This window comes from Coenobita brevimanus, chromosome 111 (assembly GCF_032717465.1).
Source record: "Coenobita brevimanus isolate Jiangsu-jjx chromosome 111, ASM3271746v2, whole genome shotgun sequence".
Lineage (NCBI taxonomy): Eukaryota > Metazoa > Arthropoda > Malacostraca > Decapoda > Coenobitidae > Coenobita > Coenobita brevimanus.
The window spans coordinates 23458872-23476259 of record NC_137064.1 but is presented as its reverse complement, the minus strand read 5'-3'; the positions used below and the strand labels follow the sequence as shown (position 1 = coordinate 23476259).

General features: G+C 42.0%; 1 protein-coding gene and 1 pseudogene across 1 annotated transcript in view; both read left to right on the top strand.

Moving 5' to 3' along the window:
• Positions 1–10720: 10720 nt before the first annotated feature.
• Positions 10721–17388, top strand: part of LOC145417842 (von Willebrand factor A domain-containing protein 5A-like) — a 756527-nt gene continuing 749859 nt past the window's right edge. Inside the window, exon 1 of the mRNA XM_080286463.1 lies at positions 10721–10787. Within this exon, the coding sequence (XP_080142589.1) occupies positions 10727–10787 (61 nt within the window). The 5' untranslated portion in view covers positions 10721–10726. The remainder of the gene's footprint in view (positions 10788–17388) is intronic.
• On the top strand, positions 12234–12350 carry LOC145417901 (5S ribosomal RNA; annotated as a pseudogene).

The window sequence follows — 17388 nt, the reverse complement described above, 5'->3', positions numbered from 1 at the left end:
TATTTGAGAAAGCATACTTCCTGGCATTGAATCTTGATCTTGTTTTAAATATCTTCGAATTCCCTCAGGTTACATCATGCTCCCTCATCTGGAATATCCCCTCTGTACAGTCTCAGTCTTACTTCTGGGTGATGATTTTGTACGCCTCAGTCAGATCGCCCCTGGATCTCCTGAAGGCCAGAGTAGGTAGTTCCAGATTCTCCAATCATTCTTCATAGGGGAGGTCCTTGAGTTATAGTACCATTTTGGAAAGCAGTGATAAAAACAGGGAAGTGAGCATGGAAGTGAAAATGTTATTACATGACAGTATTGTGATACCAACTCTAACATATGGAAGTGAAGCTTGGACGTTGTTGGAAGGACACAAGTCAAGAATGAGAGCAATGGAAATGAGTTATTTAAGAGGAGCCTGTGGAGTCACATAGAGAGACAAGCTGACAAATGAGGATATAAAGGAGCGTTGTGGTGTGGATGTGGATGTGATAGGAAGCATTATGAGGAACACACTGAGGTGGTTTGGCCATGTGGAGAGAATGGAGGGTGAAAGACTGACAAAGAGAGTGTATGTGAGTGAGGTGGAGGGGGGAAGAGGGAGGGGGAGGCCGAGAATGAGATGGAGGGATGGGGTGGAGAAGTATATGAGAGAGGGGGGTGTGAGTTGGGAGCAGGGCAGTGAAATGGTGGGGGACAGGGCGACTTGGAGACGATTTGTTTGTGGCCACCCCAAACTGGATTGAGGCGTCTGGCAATAGATAGACAGACATTCAACATTCTCTAATGCCTCAACATCCGTAACCAGGTGAGGACACCAGATATGGTTCGCATACTCCAGATATGACCTCACCAGAGCAGTGTGTAGTATCTTGAAGATGGTAGGGTCCAGATTTTTTTTTTTTTTCATAGGAAGAAGGAACCAAAGGCCACAAGCCTGCAACAACTGTTCCTTCCATGAGGAAAACAAAATTCAGGAGAGAGCCATTTTGAGATGCCTGGACACACTGCGTTTGAAAGACTGGAAATCATAGGTAGCAGGAAATACAGACAGAGGGAGACAGTTCCAGAGTTGACCTGTTTCATATTAAGGACTGAGAGTAACGGTTAAATCTTGCATTAGAGAGCTGGACAGAAAAGGGGTGACAGTTTGCTGCTAGACGGGTGCTATGGGCCTGTCGTAGAGGTGGAGGGATGCATGCAGACAGTTCTGAGGAGCACTGACCATTGAAGTAACGATAGAAAAGAAATAAAGATGCAACAGTGCGGCGAAGAGACAGAGGTTGAAGGGAGTCAGTTAGAAGAAGAGAGTTAATGAAACGAAAAGCCTTTGACTCCACGCTATTGAGAAGAGCTGCATGTGAGGAACCTCCCCACACATGAGATTTGTACTCCACACAGGGGCAAATAAAACCCATGTATAGAGGCAACAGTTGTGCAGGGGTAAAGAAGGAACGGAGTCGGCATAGCACACAAATCTCTTGGAAGCAGATTTTACAAGAGATGTAATATGATCTTTCCAAGATAAGTCCCGAGTAAATGAAACCCCAAGCATGTTCAAGGATGATGCAGGATTAAGCCGAATATTTTTAAATGGTAGTGGGTACATCTGTGGAAGATTTTGTTAGGTTGATAGGTGTAAGAACTGAGTCTTCGATACATTAAAAACAAGATTATTTTTACCCCAGTCAGAGATACGAGTCAAGTCAGACATTAGGTGTGCCATAGCCTCATCCCTTGCTTGTTGAAGTAACTGCTGAGATGGACATTGCGGGAACCGAATGGAAAGGTGAAGGATGGAGTCATCAGCATACGAATGGATAGGGTTAGATGTACAGCTTAGAAGGTCATTGATGAATAAAAGGAAGAGAGTTGGTGATAGGACAGAGCCCTGAGGAACACCACTGTTGATAGGTCTAGGAGAAGAACAATAGCCGTCTACAGCAGCAGTTATAGAACAACCAGAAAGGAAGCTATAGATGAAGGCACAGATAGAAACCGTAAGAGGGCAGTTTGGAAATTTAAGATTTATGCCAGACTCGATCGAAGGCCTTTGAGATGTCAAGTGCAATACCAAAGCTTTCACCAAAGGCTCGAATGGAGGATGACCAGGAGTTTGAAAGATAGGTAAGAAGATCGCCAGTGGAGCATTCCTGACGGAACCCATACTGACGATCAGAAAGAAGGTTGTGATAGGAAAGATGCTTTGAAATTTTTCTATTAACAATTGACTTGAAAACTTTTGAGATCTATCTATCTATTGCCAGACGCTTCAATCCCGTTTGGGGTGGCCACAGACAAATCGCCTCCAAGTCGCCCTGTCCCCCGCCATTTCACTGCCCTGCTCCCAACTCACACCCCTCTCTCTCATATACCTCTCCACCCCATCCCTCCATCTCATCCTTGGCCTCCCCCTCCCTCTTCCCCCCTCCACCTCACTCACATACACTCTCTTCGTCAGTCTTTCACCCTCCATCCTCTCCACATGGCCAAACCACCTCAGTGTGTTCCTCATAACGCTTCCTATCACATCCACATCAACACCACAACGCTCCTTTATATCCTCATCCGTCAGCCTGTCTCTCCATGTGACTCCACAGACTTCTCTTGAATAACTCATTTCCACTGCTCTCACTCTTGACTTGTGTCCTTCCAACAACGTCCAAGCTTCACTTCCGTACGTTAGAGTTGGTATCACAATACTGTCATGTAGTAACTTTTTCACTTCCATGCTCACTTCCCTGTTTCTTATCACTGCTTTCAAAGAACCAGCAACCTTTCTTCCCTTCTGTACCCTTTCAAGCACTTCATCCTCCAAACCTCCATCCTTACTCATCACACTACCCAAGTACTTAAACGTACTCACATTTTCCAATTCCTCACCATCCAACCTTGCTGTACATTCACTGACTTCACCTCTCTCAAAGATCATCACTTTACTCTTCCCTACATTCACCTTTAGATTCCGTTTCTTACACACTCTCCCAAACTCATCCACCAAGCCTTACAGCTCCCCTTCGTCTTCACTTAACAACACAGTATCATCTGCAAACAACAGAACAGGGAGTTTCCAAACACTATCCTCTCTCACCAGGGCCACTCCAACATCCACTACCCTACCTTGTACCTCTTTTATTACCCCATCCATGTACAGATTCAACAACCATGGGGACATGACACATCCCTGTTTCAACCCAACTTTCAAAGAGAAAAATTCACTTAGTTCACCATCCACACGCACTGCAGCCTTCGCACCATCATACATACTCTTCACAGCATTCAACAACTTCCCATCTACTCCATATATTCTTAACACTTTCCACAATCCTTGTCTATCCACCTCGTCATATGCTTTCTCCAAATCCATGAAAGCCGCATACAACTTCTTTCCCTTCTCTAGAAACTTTTCCACTAAAGATCTAAGAATGAATATCTGATCTACACAACTTCTTCCCTTCCTAAAGCCTCCCTGTTCTTCTCCAACTAATTTCTCTGCTCTTTCTCTAACTCTGTCAATAAGTATCCTACCATACACTTTTCCTATTATACTAAGAAGACAAATGCCCCTATGATTACCACACACTTCTTTTTCCCCTTTTCCTTTGTACAAGGGAATAATTATACCTGACTTCCAATCCTCCGGGACTGTACCTTCCTCCCAGGCCAATCTGCACATCTTCCACATCCATTCTACTACTATCTCTCCCACATGCTTCAGCATTTCACCACACACTCCATCAATTCCTGGGGCTTTCCCCAATTTAACTTTCTTCATTGCTTCCACAACTTCTATCCTATTGATTTCTTCCTGTCTTCTCACCTCCCTCCTTCTCCCAGCCATTCCCCAGCCACTTAAAATCGCATTACTTCCATCCTCTACGTTCAACAAATCCTTAAAATGTTCTCTCCATCTGCTCACTTTTTCTCCTTTCTCCACTAGTAATCTACCATTTTTATCTTTCACTCCCCTGCTAACTTCACTTCCACCCTGTCTTGCTCTTTTCACCTCTTTCCAGAACATTTTCTTACAGTCCCTCCACTTTACACTCAAATTCCTTCCAAATTCCTCATCCACTCTCTTCTTACTCTCTCTTATTAATCTTTTCACCTCTGTCTTTCTTTCTACATATAACTCTCTCTTCCGCCTCTCAACTTCTTCCACGCCCCTATTTCTCATCCATTCATTGTATGGTTTCTATTTTTGTGTCACAGCCTGTTTCACCTCTTCAGTCCACCACGCTGTTCCTTGCACCCCCCTCCAACTTCTCTTCCTTCCACACACCACATCACATGCTGCACATATTTCTTCTTCACCTTCCACGTCTCCCATCTGCTCCAATTCATATTTGCCCAATCGTTCCCCCACTTCTCTCTTATACTCTGCCATTTTCTCATCCTCTTGTAACCTTTCCACTCTCCTTGCAACTACTCCTTCCTCTCGTCTTTCCCTTCTTCTATTCCTTTTGAGATACAGGATGTTAAAGCAATTGGACGATAGTTAGAGGGTTGGGAATTGTCACCCTTCTTTGGGACTGGCTGAATGAGAGCAAACTTCCAGCAAAAGAAGGAAAAAGGTACAAGTTGATAGACAAAGGCGAAAGAGTTTACCTAGGCAGTGTGTAAGCACAGAAGCACAGTTCTTGAGGACAACAGGAGGGCCTCCAACAGGCCTATATGTCTTGTTAGTATTGAGGCCTGTGATGGCAGAAAATACATCAACTGAAGAAATTTTAATGTCTGCCATGAGGAAGTCAGAGGGGGGAAGTGATGGAGGAACAGCACCGGAATCGTCTAAGGTGGAACTGGAGGAGAAAGTATGAGCGAAGAGATCTGCTTTATCAGTAGAAGAAATAGCTACAGAACTATCAGAGTAGAAAAGAGGAGGGAAGGATGATGAGGTAAAGTTGTTAGAAAGGTTTTTGGCAAGGTGCCAGAAGGAGCGGGAAGAGTTCGAGTTGGACAGTTGAGAGCATTTAGTATGGATGAAATTATTTTTAGCAGAGCAAAGAACAGACTTAGCACGATTCCAGGCAGAAACAAAAAAGATGTGATTCAGGGGCGTGTTGGCTCCGGTATCTTTTATACGCCCTCTCCTTGTTGCGGACAGCATTAAAACAGGTGTGATTAAACCAAGGGTTTCTTGCATTAGTCAGAGGATATGAGAAAGGAATGTATGCTTCCATGCCCGAGAGATAAACCTCCGTAGGCTAATGGCACGGCACACTGAGATGGCTCCCGGCCATGGAAGCAATAATCATTCCAGGGAAAATCAAAGAAGTACTGCCTGAGGGCCTCCCAATCTGCAGCTCCAAAGTGCCACAGATGACATTTCTTTGGAGGGTCGACAGGCTGCACCGGAGCGATAGGACAGATTTAGGTAATAAGTTTGTTGTACGAATGTTCTAATTATTCCCACAATTTTATTCGCCTTGTTGATCTTCTCAGCCAATTGTTCGGAGAATGTCAGCTTGGTGTCCATTACCGCACCAATATCCTTCTCAGCATTAGTATGGTACTGTATTAGTAATTCTATTAAACATGGTGTACTCACGTCTCCTGCATTTGACTAGCCCACTCTTATATGTTTGCTCCTCTCAGGGTGGGAGTTGAGCATCCATCTTTCGGACCAACCCCTCAGTTCATCCAGGTTCTCCTGAAGGTTGTCGCGGTCCTCATTGTCAGCAGTCCTTCTAAATAGCTTAGTATCGACTACTTGATTACCTCTGGAAGATCGTTGATAAACAGAAGAAACAACAGGGACCCAATCACTGAGCCTTGAGGTACTCCACTCGTAACCTCCCTCCATTCAGACACCCCCCCATTGATCATCACATGCTGTCGCCTTCCAGTCAGAAAACCTTTAATCCACCGCAGCATACTCCCTTCAATTCCGTAACTTTGTGTTTTTGCCAGTAGTCTCTTGTGAGGTACTCTGTCAAACGCCCTCATGATATCGCAGTAGATGACGTCGATGGCTTGTCCATCATCAGTGGCCTCCATCCACTTGTCCACGACCTGAATCAGTTGGAGTACTGTTGATTTACCTGAGATAAAACCGAACTGCTTGTTATTAAATAATTTGTACCTCTTCTTGTGAGTTATGATGCCTTTGTAAGAACTGACTATTATTTTGCTGAAGATACTTGTTAGGCACACAGGTCTGTAGTTTCCTGGATCACTCTTATTCCCTCTCTTGAAAATTGATGTGACATAAGCAATGAGCCATTCCTCTGGAACTCTTCCTTCCTCCAACAAACTATCAAATATTATTTAAAACGGAACAAGCAACTCCTCAGTCATCTTCTTGGTACGGTAATTCTCAGGTGCACCCCATCCGGACCTGGAGATTTATTCCTCTTCAGTTTCCAAAGGACCTTCCTAATCTTGTCATAAGTAATCTCCACATGCTCCAGGCTTGGTACCTCCCTTGGCTGGGACCTTGGCAGTTCTTCTGTCTCAGTAACAAAATCAGCGGAGAATTTGTTGGAAGAACCTTGGCTTTCTCCTTATCACTTGAAGTTTTCACCTATCTGTCATCGTCCATGTAAAGGTCTGCTATTCTTGATTTTGTTCTAGTTTTTGATGACACGTATTTCCAAAAGATCTTTGGGATTTCTTTCACGTGTTTGGCAATCTCCTTTTCCTTGAGCCTAGAGATGTTTCGAGTCTCCCACTTCATTTGGTTATTCAACCTCTAAAACTGTTTCAGTTTCTGCACATTCACTGTCATGACCTGACCCAACATTTCTCCTCAGTCCCTTCAGTCTCTTTCATAATCTTTGTTTTCTCTTGATTTTTGTCCAGAGTTTCCTTGACATCGGTAGGTTCTCGTTGGTCCTCTTCTTCGTATTTTGCCCTCCTGTGAACTTTCTTATTGGCACACTGTCATCAGTGACCTCTCTCATCTTATTGATAAATTTTATCCATTTTTGCTCTGTAGATAGGTTTGTTGACAAATACTAATTCCAGTCAATATCAAGGCTTCTCCTCATGTGGTGGTAATCAGCCTTCTCATACAAACAGTACAGTACATGCCTTTACCTTTTGCTTCCATTTCCTGTAGGTCGTACTTGACTTGTATGCAGGCATGGTCGCTTCTCCTCAGTGGGCTATTTAATTTTATTTCCTCAACAATTGAATTGTCGTTACTGAACAGTAGGTCCAAAGTATTGCCGTTGTTGTCTCCTCTCATCCGTGTGATTTCCTTGGTGTGTTGAGTGAAGAAACAGTCTCATATTTTTCAAAAAGCATGGTGGAAAATCCCTCTGCTCCCTCCTCTGTGGTATAGTTGTCCCAGTTTATGAGTAGAATATTGAAATTGCCCAGCACTATCTAAAGGTGAATGTAGGGAAGAGTAAAGTGATGGTCTTTGAGAGAGGTGAAGTCAGTGAATGTACTGCGAGGTTGGATGGTGAGGAATTGGAAAATGTGAGTACGTTTAAGTACAGTACTTGGGTAGTGTGATGAGAAGGATGGAGGTTTGGAGGGTGAAGTGATTGAAAGGGTACTTCAGGGAAGAAAGGTTGCTGGTTCCTTGAAAGTAGTGATAAGAAACAAGGAAGTGAGCATGGAAGTGAAAAAGTTACTAAATGACAGTATTGTGATACCAACTCAGACGTATGGAAGTGAAGCTTGGACGTTGTTGGAAGGACACAAGTCAAGAGTGAGAGCAGTGGAAATGAGCTATTTAAGAGGAGCCTTTGGAGTCACATGGAGAGACAGGCTGACAAATGAGGATATAAAGGAGCATTGTGGTATGGATGTGGATGTGATAGGAAACGTTAGGAGGAATACACTGAGGTGGTTTGGCTATGTGGAGAGGATGGAGGGTGAAAGACTGACGAAGAGAGTGTATATGAGTGAGGTGGAGGGGGGGAGAGGGAGGGGGAGGCCAAGGATGAGATGGAGGGATGGGGTGGAGAGGTACTGGTATATGAGAGAGAGGGGTGTGAGTTGGGAGCAGGGCAGTGACATGGCGGGGGACAGGGGGATGTGGAGGCGATTTGTTTGTGGCCACCCTGAACGAGATTGAGGCGTCTGGCAATAGATAGACTATTTTGTATGTAAATTTCGTTTCACTTATCTCCTGCAAAAGTTGTAACAAACTAGCACTGTTATCCGCATTGCTGTTGAGACTTCTGTATATGGATGTAACTATCACACTTCTTCCAACACCACTTCTCACTTCAACACTACAGTGCTCACAACAGTTTGTACTTAATTCCACAGTATTGCATTTAACATCATCCCTAACATACAATAGCAGTCCTCTCCCTTCATTGGCATTCAGGTTGTGCTCTATAATATCGTATCCTTCTAGTTTGTATTCTTCCAAAGACTTCTCATATCTATAATGTTTTGGTTTCACATCCTGTAAGGCATTGATTTGAGGAGTGTGCTCCATCAACTTCAATCTTTTGCTTAATTCTAACTGTTTATTTATGCGAAATGTATCAACATTGCTGAACAAGATAAGTTATTGCATTTCTTTGTATTTGGATCGCTATTTTCATGGTTGACGTTCCTAAGATTACTTAAAATGTTTCATATTGCACTGGTCTCTCCTTGCTCACCGGATCCTCTTGTCTTGTCGATCAGCTCTCCTATTACTGTGTTGGCTCTCTCCATTTGCGTCTCCTCTCGCCCTGTTGGCCATTGACCCCTTCCTTGTTTGCCTCCTGTTACCTTGGTTACTCTCCTTTCCCACGAGGGGCCCGTCACTCTGTGTACTCCTTTTCCGGTCTCTTCCAGGTTTTTGTTTCCTTCCATAGGGCTGCTTCCTGGTCTCTTTCCTTTTCTGTGAGATCGTTTGCCATCCTTACACCACTGTAGGATTCTAGACCTTTGAGATTCCTAATGTTTTTAAAAATATCAGGTTTGGTCTTTGTGTCTTTGAACTTCAGAAGCAGTGGCCTGTGTTTGATTGGACTTTTCTTGCCTAGTCTATACACCTTATACCATATGTCTTATTTTCAGTGGAGACCCCACATGCCTTCTTCAGGTCCCCAGCAAACTTCTTATCCTGGTCTGTTCTCTTGCTGGTTACATCTGAGTTTGACTCAGACACCCCATAAATAACCAGATTGTTTTCCCTCTGAAATCAGAGGATCTGGACCCATTTCCCTTTGCGTTGCCCGTGCTTCATTTTTTTCAAGCTTGGACCACTGCACACTTTGTGTCATCAACTTATCTTCTAGACTTACCAGTTTGGCTTCTAGAGTTCCTAGTCTGTTTGCCAGCTCTTGTGAGCCTTGAAGGTTCCTTTCAACAACTTCATTTACCCTCACAGATTTTGCCTCCAGGTGTCCTAACCTGTGATCGAGTTTGGCTTGTTTATCTTGGTTCACATCTACACATTTTTTTATTTCCTCCACTGTCACTTTTAGTGCCTGGTGTTTGTTTATCATATCCTTCTGCTGTTGATCAAGCTTTTTTACTCTGCTATGTACGGTAGCTTTGCACATCCTGACTTGCCAAAACTACAGTGCCAACTCAGCTGTTTTCCTGCATCTTTCTCCACCATAAAATTGTACACTACCTTTGGAATATCTTACATTCCACAGCATTATCGGAACCCATCACTTCCCTATTGCATATTCCGCAGACTGCTTTTGTGTCCCTGTCTCCATGGTTGTTTACTTTTTCCCAGTCCCGACAGTCCTCCATATTTGTCACATTCTGAAGCCTCAGTTTATTTAGCAAGTATACTAGTTTTTGAGTTATATGACTTAAAATAGTGATAGTGGTTTATTGTTTTTATATAATTGTAAAATCTGGCATCAAGTAGTCGGTATTAACAGTCTATCCTTATCTATTGCCAGACGCCTTAATCCCGTAAGGGGTAGCCACAAACAAATCGCCTCCATATCGCCCTGTCCCCGGCCATTTCACTGCCCTGCTCCCAGCTCACACCCCACCTCTCTCATATTATACCTCTACACTCCATCCCTCCATCTCATCCTTGGCCTCCCCCTCCCTCCCCCCCTCCACTTCACTCGCATACACTCTCCTCGTCAGTCTTTCACTATCCATCCTCTCCACACGGCCAAACCACCTCAACGAGCTTCTAATGCTTCCAATGACTCTGAAGCAATGTTAATACTGTTGCAAAAGACCCCTGGATTTGTGCAGTGGTTGAGCCATTTTTACTTCTATTCCCAAGTTATTACATAGCTAGTTGAAGCTGATTTTGGCAATGCATATGCACTTCTAACAGCAAAGGAGTAGACTGAACCTGGAAGAGCTTGGTGGCTTAGTAAAACTCACCAATTTCCAACCAAATATCAGTGCCTTTGGTAACGCTCATCAGACTCATCCTTACCATTAATGATATCAGAAATTTCAGAAAAAAAAGGTATATCATATCATGGCTCTCAGACCACTCCAAAATCTATCTATCTATCTATCTATAGCCCGACGCCCTAATCCTGCAAAGGGTGGCTGCAGACAAAATGCCTCCAAGTCGCTCTGTCACCCACCATTTGACTACCCTCCCCCCAACTCACCCCCCCCTCCCTCATATACCTCTCTACTCCAAAATGCATACATATATATATATATATATATATATATATATATATATGTATATACAGGCTATAGTACTGTATATTTATACGGTACTGTATATATCGACATAAAAATGTTGGTACACTTCTGTCTCATTAATGTAGCATGATTCTCATAGGCTTCTTTCTAAATGCAGTATGTCCTTTTGCCTGCCTTCAGATTAACAAGGATGGAGATTCTGACCCCGTACTTGACTCAGTGGGGGATGCTGGGGCGGTGTGTTGTGAAAGGTAAGTCCAGAAATCTATTTTAATGGGTGGATTATCTTGTCTTTGATGTATTACCATAAAAATAGATTATAATAACTCTCAGTGGTACATTCCCTCCCTCCCTCCCTCCCTAGTTTGCTTTTACTGGCAGGCATCAGGTATTATCTTGAAGTCAGTCAGCTTGTTTAGCAATTTCTTCGTTAACCACGGTATACTCTGTGGTATGTGTTTTGTAAGAAGATTCATCTAGTCAAATACAAAACACACAGGGCAATCACATTGCATGAAATTTGAAGCTTACCTGTAAACACACAATGGGGGGGGGTATTAAGGGGACTGTTCGGTGTGCATTTATGTTACGTATAATCTTAGAATAAGAAAACAAAGCAATTGGCAGCAAGAAACCCTTAGAAATAAAATGGCTCTAATATGACATGTGGACCTAGATCTGTGCTAAGTGTTGATCATTCCAGATGGATTTACCCCTGTAGCACAATGAGTCACTACAATAACTTGTTAGACATAAAATGACATTACAGTATTATGAAATGCGGCTGTAGAGCTACTGTAAATACTGGTCATTCCAGAAGAATAGGCCTATGGTAGCTACAACGATTTATTAACCTACGACAGTTCAGAGTACATGGTAGGTCATTGCTCTTGATTTTTGGTCTGTGTGAATTGATGGTAGGTGGGGGCACTTACCATTCACTCACCCAGTGTAGTGCTGCTCTCAGACGTCTGCACCCTTTCCTCTCTTCCTTCCCTCTTTCCTTCCTTCCTCTTCTGTCTTTCTTTTCTTCATTCTTTCCTCTTGCTTCTGCTTACAGGTGACTTTACACTCCCTTTCTGTCTTGTTTTATTTCATTCTTTCCTCTTCCTTCTGTCAATGGGTGACTCTACACTGAGTGACAACTCAAATGATTTCCTGTACACCAGGAAACCATTTACTGTACTGGGTGGTAACCATTTAACCAAATTATGGCACCTGGTGGTTCAGTGGGCAATTAAGGTGCTCCAATCAGATTGAGCCTATGCAGGTTTATATCCATGGGGTGGTTTGGGTTTATTGCTCACCTAATGCCACTCAGAGACGAGTGAGGCTGCCACTCTCATCTTAAATGTCAGGACAAACATGCCTAGCCCTTGGCATCTACATTCCTTGTGGGGCAACACAGGGTTAGATGATGATAATGATGTGATTAGAGCATGTGTTTACTGAACCTGACTCAGAAAAAAGAATAAGTTACTGGGTGATGAAGAACGGGATGAGTGAAGAAGGTCTGGATGACAGTTTGATCAGATATTTGCAGTAAGGCTCATTCTGAAGAAAGCATGTAAAAGAACTGCAAGATGTTTTTGGAATTTATGAATAAATCGAGAAACCCTTGTTAGTTAAACATATCTCCTTAAATATTTGCTCATGTTAAAATGAAAATGCGTTTTTTAAACTCATGTTAGTTGAGAGGTAACTTATACCACTTTGAGTACACCGCTTCCCGTCCGATCAGCAAAGTTAAGCAACGTTGGGTCTGGTTAGTACTTGGATGGGTGACCGCCTGGGAACACCAGATGCTGTTGGCATCCCTACGTGTCAAGTGGGGTTGGTGGAGGATTAGTGCCCCTCCCTGTAAAACAATTAACTCTAAGCCATTGGCCACCCCGTTTGGGATACATGGCGTCTGGCAATGAATGAATGAATATATATATATCTATATATATATATATATATATATATATATATATATATATATATAGATATATATATATACAACTCAATCCTTGAGTAACACGTGGTTGAGTAACATGTTTTTGTTCTAACGCAGTTAGCATAATGAGACAAAGCATGTCAGCATGCGGAAAAACTCGAGCTCACGTGGGAAGTCATCTGGCCTGGTGACTAAATTTGAAAGTCGCACGCGATGACGTCACCCTCTAAACTCTGGGTACCTTTCCTGGGCGCATAGTTCCATTCTGTATGGGTATTTATCTCAATACCACACCCAGCCACCTAAGCCTAGCCTAGGATAGGTTAGGTGTTAGATTGAGAAAATTTTGCCTGAGCATATTTTTGAGAAAAACCTATGGTTAGTTTTGAAACAGCTGGGCGAGCATCGTTCCTGACTGAGGGTTCCTGGTGAGGAGATAATTACACATATAGAATGAAAATATGCTTCATGGGCACACTCAAGGCCAAATGGTTAGACGAAATTTATGGGTTTCGCAATTTTAGGGGACGAAATGGAATGAAAATGTATGCTAATCAGGAAAAAAAAAAATCCATGTGTTCTCATGAGTTAGGGTTCAGTTCCACAGTCTTCGTTCAATTTCATGCTTCCCAACACATTTCGGACCAACTGGGCATATGGCTATCAGTCCGTTCTCATGCCTCACCTAGTTCTTACCCACTCATTATCTGGGTTTTGCAGTTTTAAGGGACGAAGTGGAATGAAAATGTTTGCTAATTAGACAAAAAATTACTCTTTTATCCATGTGTTCTCGTAAATTAGCTTTTAGTTCTACATTCTTCGTTTGATTTAGTGCTTCTCAACACATTTCCAACTAACTCAGCATACAGTTATCAGTCCTTTCTCGCGCCTCACCTAATTCTACCCCACACTCATAATGGGTTTCACAGTTTTAGGGAACGAAATGGAACAAAAATGTTTCCTAATTAAATAAAAAAAAAAGTACTTTCATCCATGTGTTCTCGTAAGTTAGTGTTCAGTTCCACATTTTCGTTCGAATTCGTGCTTCCCAACACGTTTCAGACCGGACCGACTGAACATACGGCATCTCACTGACTTTACCTCACAGTCATATGGGTTTCGCAGTTTTAGGTTACGAAACTGAATGAAAATGTTTGCTAACCAGAAAAAAAATTTCTTCCATCCATGTTGTCTCACAAGTTAGTGTTCAGTTCCACATTCTTCGATCATCTTCCTGATAGTCTTATATTTTTCGGATTACGTATGGGAGGTAAATAAAAGTTTCATGCTAAATCTGTTTCCCCGTTGTTTTTAACTGTGTTCCACAGTGTCAACTCGTTTGACTCATCAGGGTTACAGCGAAATGGCCTGTCCTAAATGTTTAACTACAGTTTACCTAACCTAGCCTAACTATACTTAATGATTTAACCTAAAGTAACCTAGCATCCAGTTGGGAAATTTGGAGACGAAAACCACCTTTGAGTACGTCAAGACAGTCATAGGTATGGCTTAAGGAACTTGATGATAAAAAGTGTGAAGTTTTTCTGCAGGAAGTTGTAATGTATCACCCTTAAAATAGTCAGAAAAACACCGAAAACAAACTGGAGGAATATGAATTGAATTGGTAAGGTCCTTCTACTGCTTTAAGTAAAGCGTACGTTTACCAAAATGGCAAAAAAGTGTAGAGTACATGAAAACACCATCATAACAATTTGGAAGGACCAGGAGAAGATAAAGATCGTTCCAAGGAAGCGATGCGAACCTTGTAGCTCTGAAAGTTTATATTTGTCCTGAAGCTGAGAAGCTTAGGCCTATAGGACGTTATGTAGAGCGTCAGAGAAATTCTCATTTTTACTCCTCCTTACCACCTTACCCCACATAAATTACCCCCACTTATATGCACCATCAGGTAAAACAGAGATATAATCATTGTAATTAAGAGCACTAGTGATATTAGAAATAGCATTAACAAAAAAGTCAGGTTGGGTACCCTTATGTTGATACGTAGCTTCCCGGCACTCATCCCCCACCCCCCACCGATAATGTTGTCAAAGTTTCGCTTTCTCATATCATGTGGCCTTCGGAAGAGACATTAGGCCATATGGTTAGACTAATATTTATGGGTCTGGCAGTTTTAGGGGACGAAATGGAACGAAAATGTTTGCAAACCAAAAAAAAAAGTACGCTTTCATCCATGTGTTCTTGTGAGTTAGCATTCCATTTCACATTCTTTGTTCGATATCGCATTTCTCAACACATTTCGGACTGACTGAGCAGTTTAGCCATAATGCTTAGTCTGTCTTAAATGTGTAGGGAAGCGCGATATCAAACGAAGAATGTGAAACGGAACGCTAACTCACGAGAACACAAGGATGAATGTGGTTTTTTCTGGTTAGCACAAATTTTCATTCTGTTTCGTCTCCTAAAACCATCAAACCCATCAGTTTTCGTCTAACCATACGGCCTAAGGTCTCTCCTGAAGGCCAAGTGATACAAGAGAAGGCGAACCTTTGACAACAACATTGGGGTTGAGGGGCGGGAGGAAAATACCGTGGAGCTACGTATCAATTAAAGGGTACCCAGCACAACTTCTGTTTTTGTTAATACTATTTTTAATACCACTGATTTTTTAAATTACAATTGTTATATCTCACTGTTTTACCTGATGGTGGGTGCAAGTGGGGGTAATTTCCGTGGGGTTAGGTTGTAAAAAGGGGTTAAAGTGAGTTATGAAAAGTTGCCAGAACACATTGTACCATTACACACATTAACATATTGTCTGAGCGACGAGGATTTGGGTACCAAGGTCCTTGTCCAGTCCCTATTGTCCACGGTACTCGAGGTTTGAGTGTATATATATATATATACAGTGTATACACTCACACACATATATACAGTAAATCCTCGTTTTTCGCGCCGTGGATGTTCCGCCAAAACCGTGTGAAACACAGAATGTCAAATTGTGAAGTTAAGAATCAGTGGGAAAATAGAGGAGCGTTCCGGTGGGACATGTACCTACCCTATCAGAAAGTACTATAATACCAAACAGGCCTTACCCAAAATTAAATGAAGAGTGTTTACTAGTGCTAAAACAGCATAACACAATAAACATGTACCTGAGACATTAAAACTGTTATAATGAGCTGCAACACCAAAAATCCTTACCAGAAATAAAGTGAAGACTGGCTTGAGTGGCAAGTGAAGGTGTGTTGAGAGTGGATGGGCTAGTTCCCAATGTCACTAACCAAGGAAAAGCTGCCACTTTTCACCAGATTATTTAATTTTCGACATCAAAATAGGTCAACTAAACCCCGGTCATTTTATGTGCTCTCTTTGTCACTAAAGGAAGGGAGAAATTATAACAACATTATTTTACTCACTGCTACAAGGAAGAGAGGCTGTAATAGAATGAAAAATTGGTGGGCTGAGTCTACTATCTCTGTACTGGGACGGTTATTATTCTTTCCTTCCTTAAATATCGATAGGCTTTATTTTACTTCCATTTCAGGTATTTGCCCATCAAAACAAAAATAAATAGTGTTACGAGTAACATGTAATGATTCTTTGTTAAGAAATAGTAGCTCGACACGGCTGAAGATCGTACGTTACGATCACAAACAATAACAAACTCACATGTCTACTGCCCAGCTGGACCTGCTGTGTATTCACGAGACGGCTGAAGATCGTGCGTTACGATCATAAACAATAACAAACTCATGTGTGTCTACTGCCTCGCTGGACCTGCTGTATAAAGATCATGGGAAACTTGCATAGAAAAATGGACAGTGCCTAGACTGAACATCGGTACACATCGTCTGCTGAGTGGCGGCTGCCCGCTGGGAGCATCGAATTGTGGGGAAATTCGCGAATTGTGAGACAACTCGGAAACTTTTTTCTTGCACGAAAAACGAGGCGTCAAAGTAAAGTGCGTCCAAACATGAGGACTTGCTGTATATACGTATATATATATATATATATATATATATATATATACTCTATATATATATATATATATATATATATATATACTGTATATATATATATATATATATATATATATATATATATATATATATATGTATATACAGTAATCCCTCTGCTGTCGGATGTAATAGAGCAAAGGCATGTCCGGAAAGAGGGCCCCTGGCTCCTGGACTGGTACTTAAGGACCCTAACCCAGCTTAACTTTGAAAGCCACCTGAATAACTCCCCACCGGACATGCATAGCACCTATTTAAACCTATTTAAGACCCTATTCACACCAATAATGGACATAAAGCATGAAATAAAAGGAACCAAAGAATGAGGAATTAGAAGTGACTGTACCTCAGCCAGGTTACTTACAGCACGTTGGTGGGTGCCTTTTGTAAGGTTTTGGCAGTGGTGAAAATGTTCTTGAAGCACGTACAGTAATCCAGTGTTGTGCTGCATTTACAATAATTCTTTGCACTGTGAGTTATAACTTTTTAACACTGCACATTGTTAATTGCACCAGGCCAGTTTCAACCACCAGTTTCAACCGCCAGTTTGCACTCCACAGTTAATCCTTTGCATTCTAAATTCTAATTTCTTAACACTGCACAACATTGTAAATTCCTGTGTGGTCTAGTGGCGAGGTATTGCAGTTTATTCACTGTTTATTCACAAAAAAAAATGAGCACGTGTGGCTTCCATTGCAATAAGCAACCACTCACGATCAGAGTTAGGCAGTAACTGTTTGAGTGTTGGTGACAGGGAAACAGAGTTGCTAGATCGCAATGGCCACATTACCAAACTCTTCAATTTTCATTACCAAATTTAACTTTTCATTACCAAATTCGTAAAGCTAGCATTTATTCTTCACCAATTATATATACAAGTGGAAATATATGTAATCACTCTTCTTATAATTAACAGCATGTTGATTATTTTCA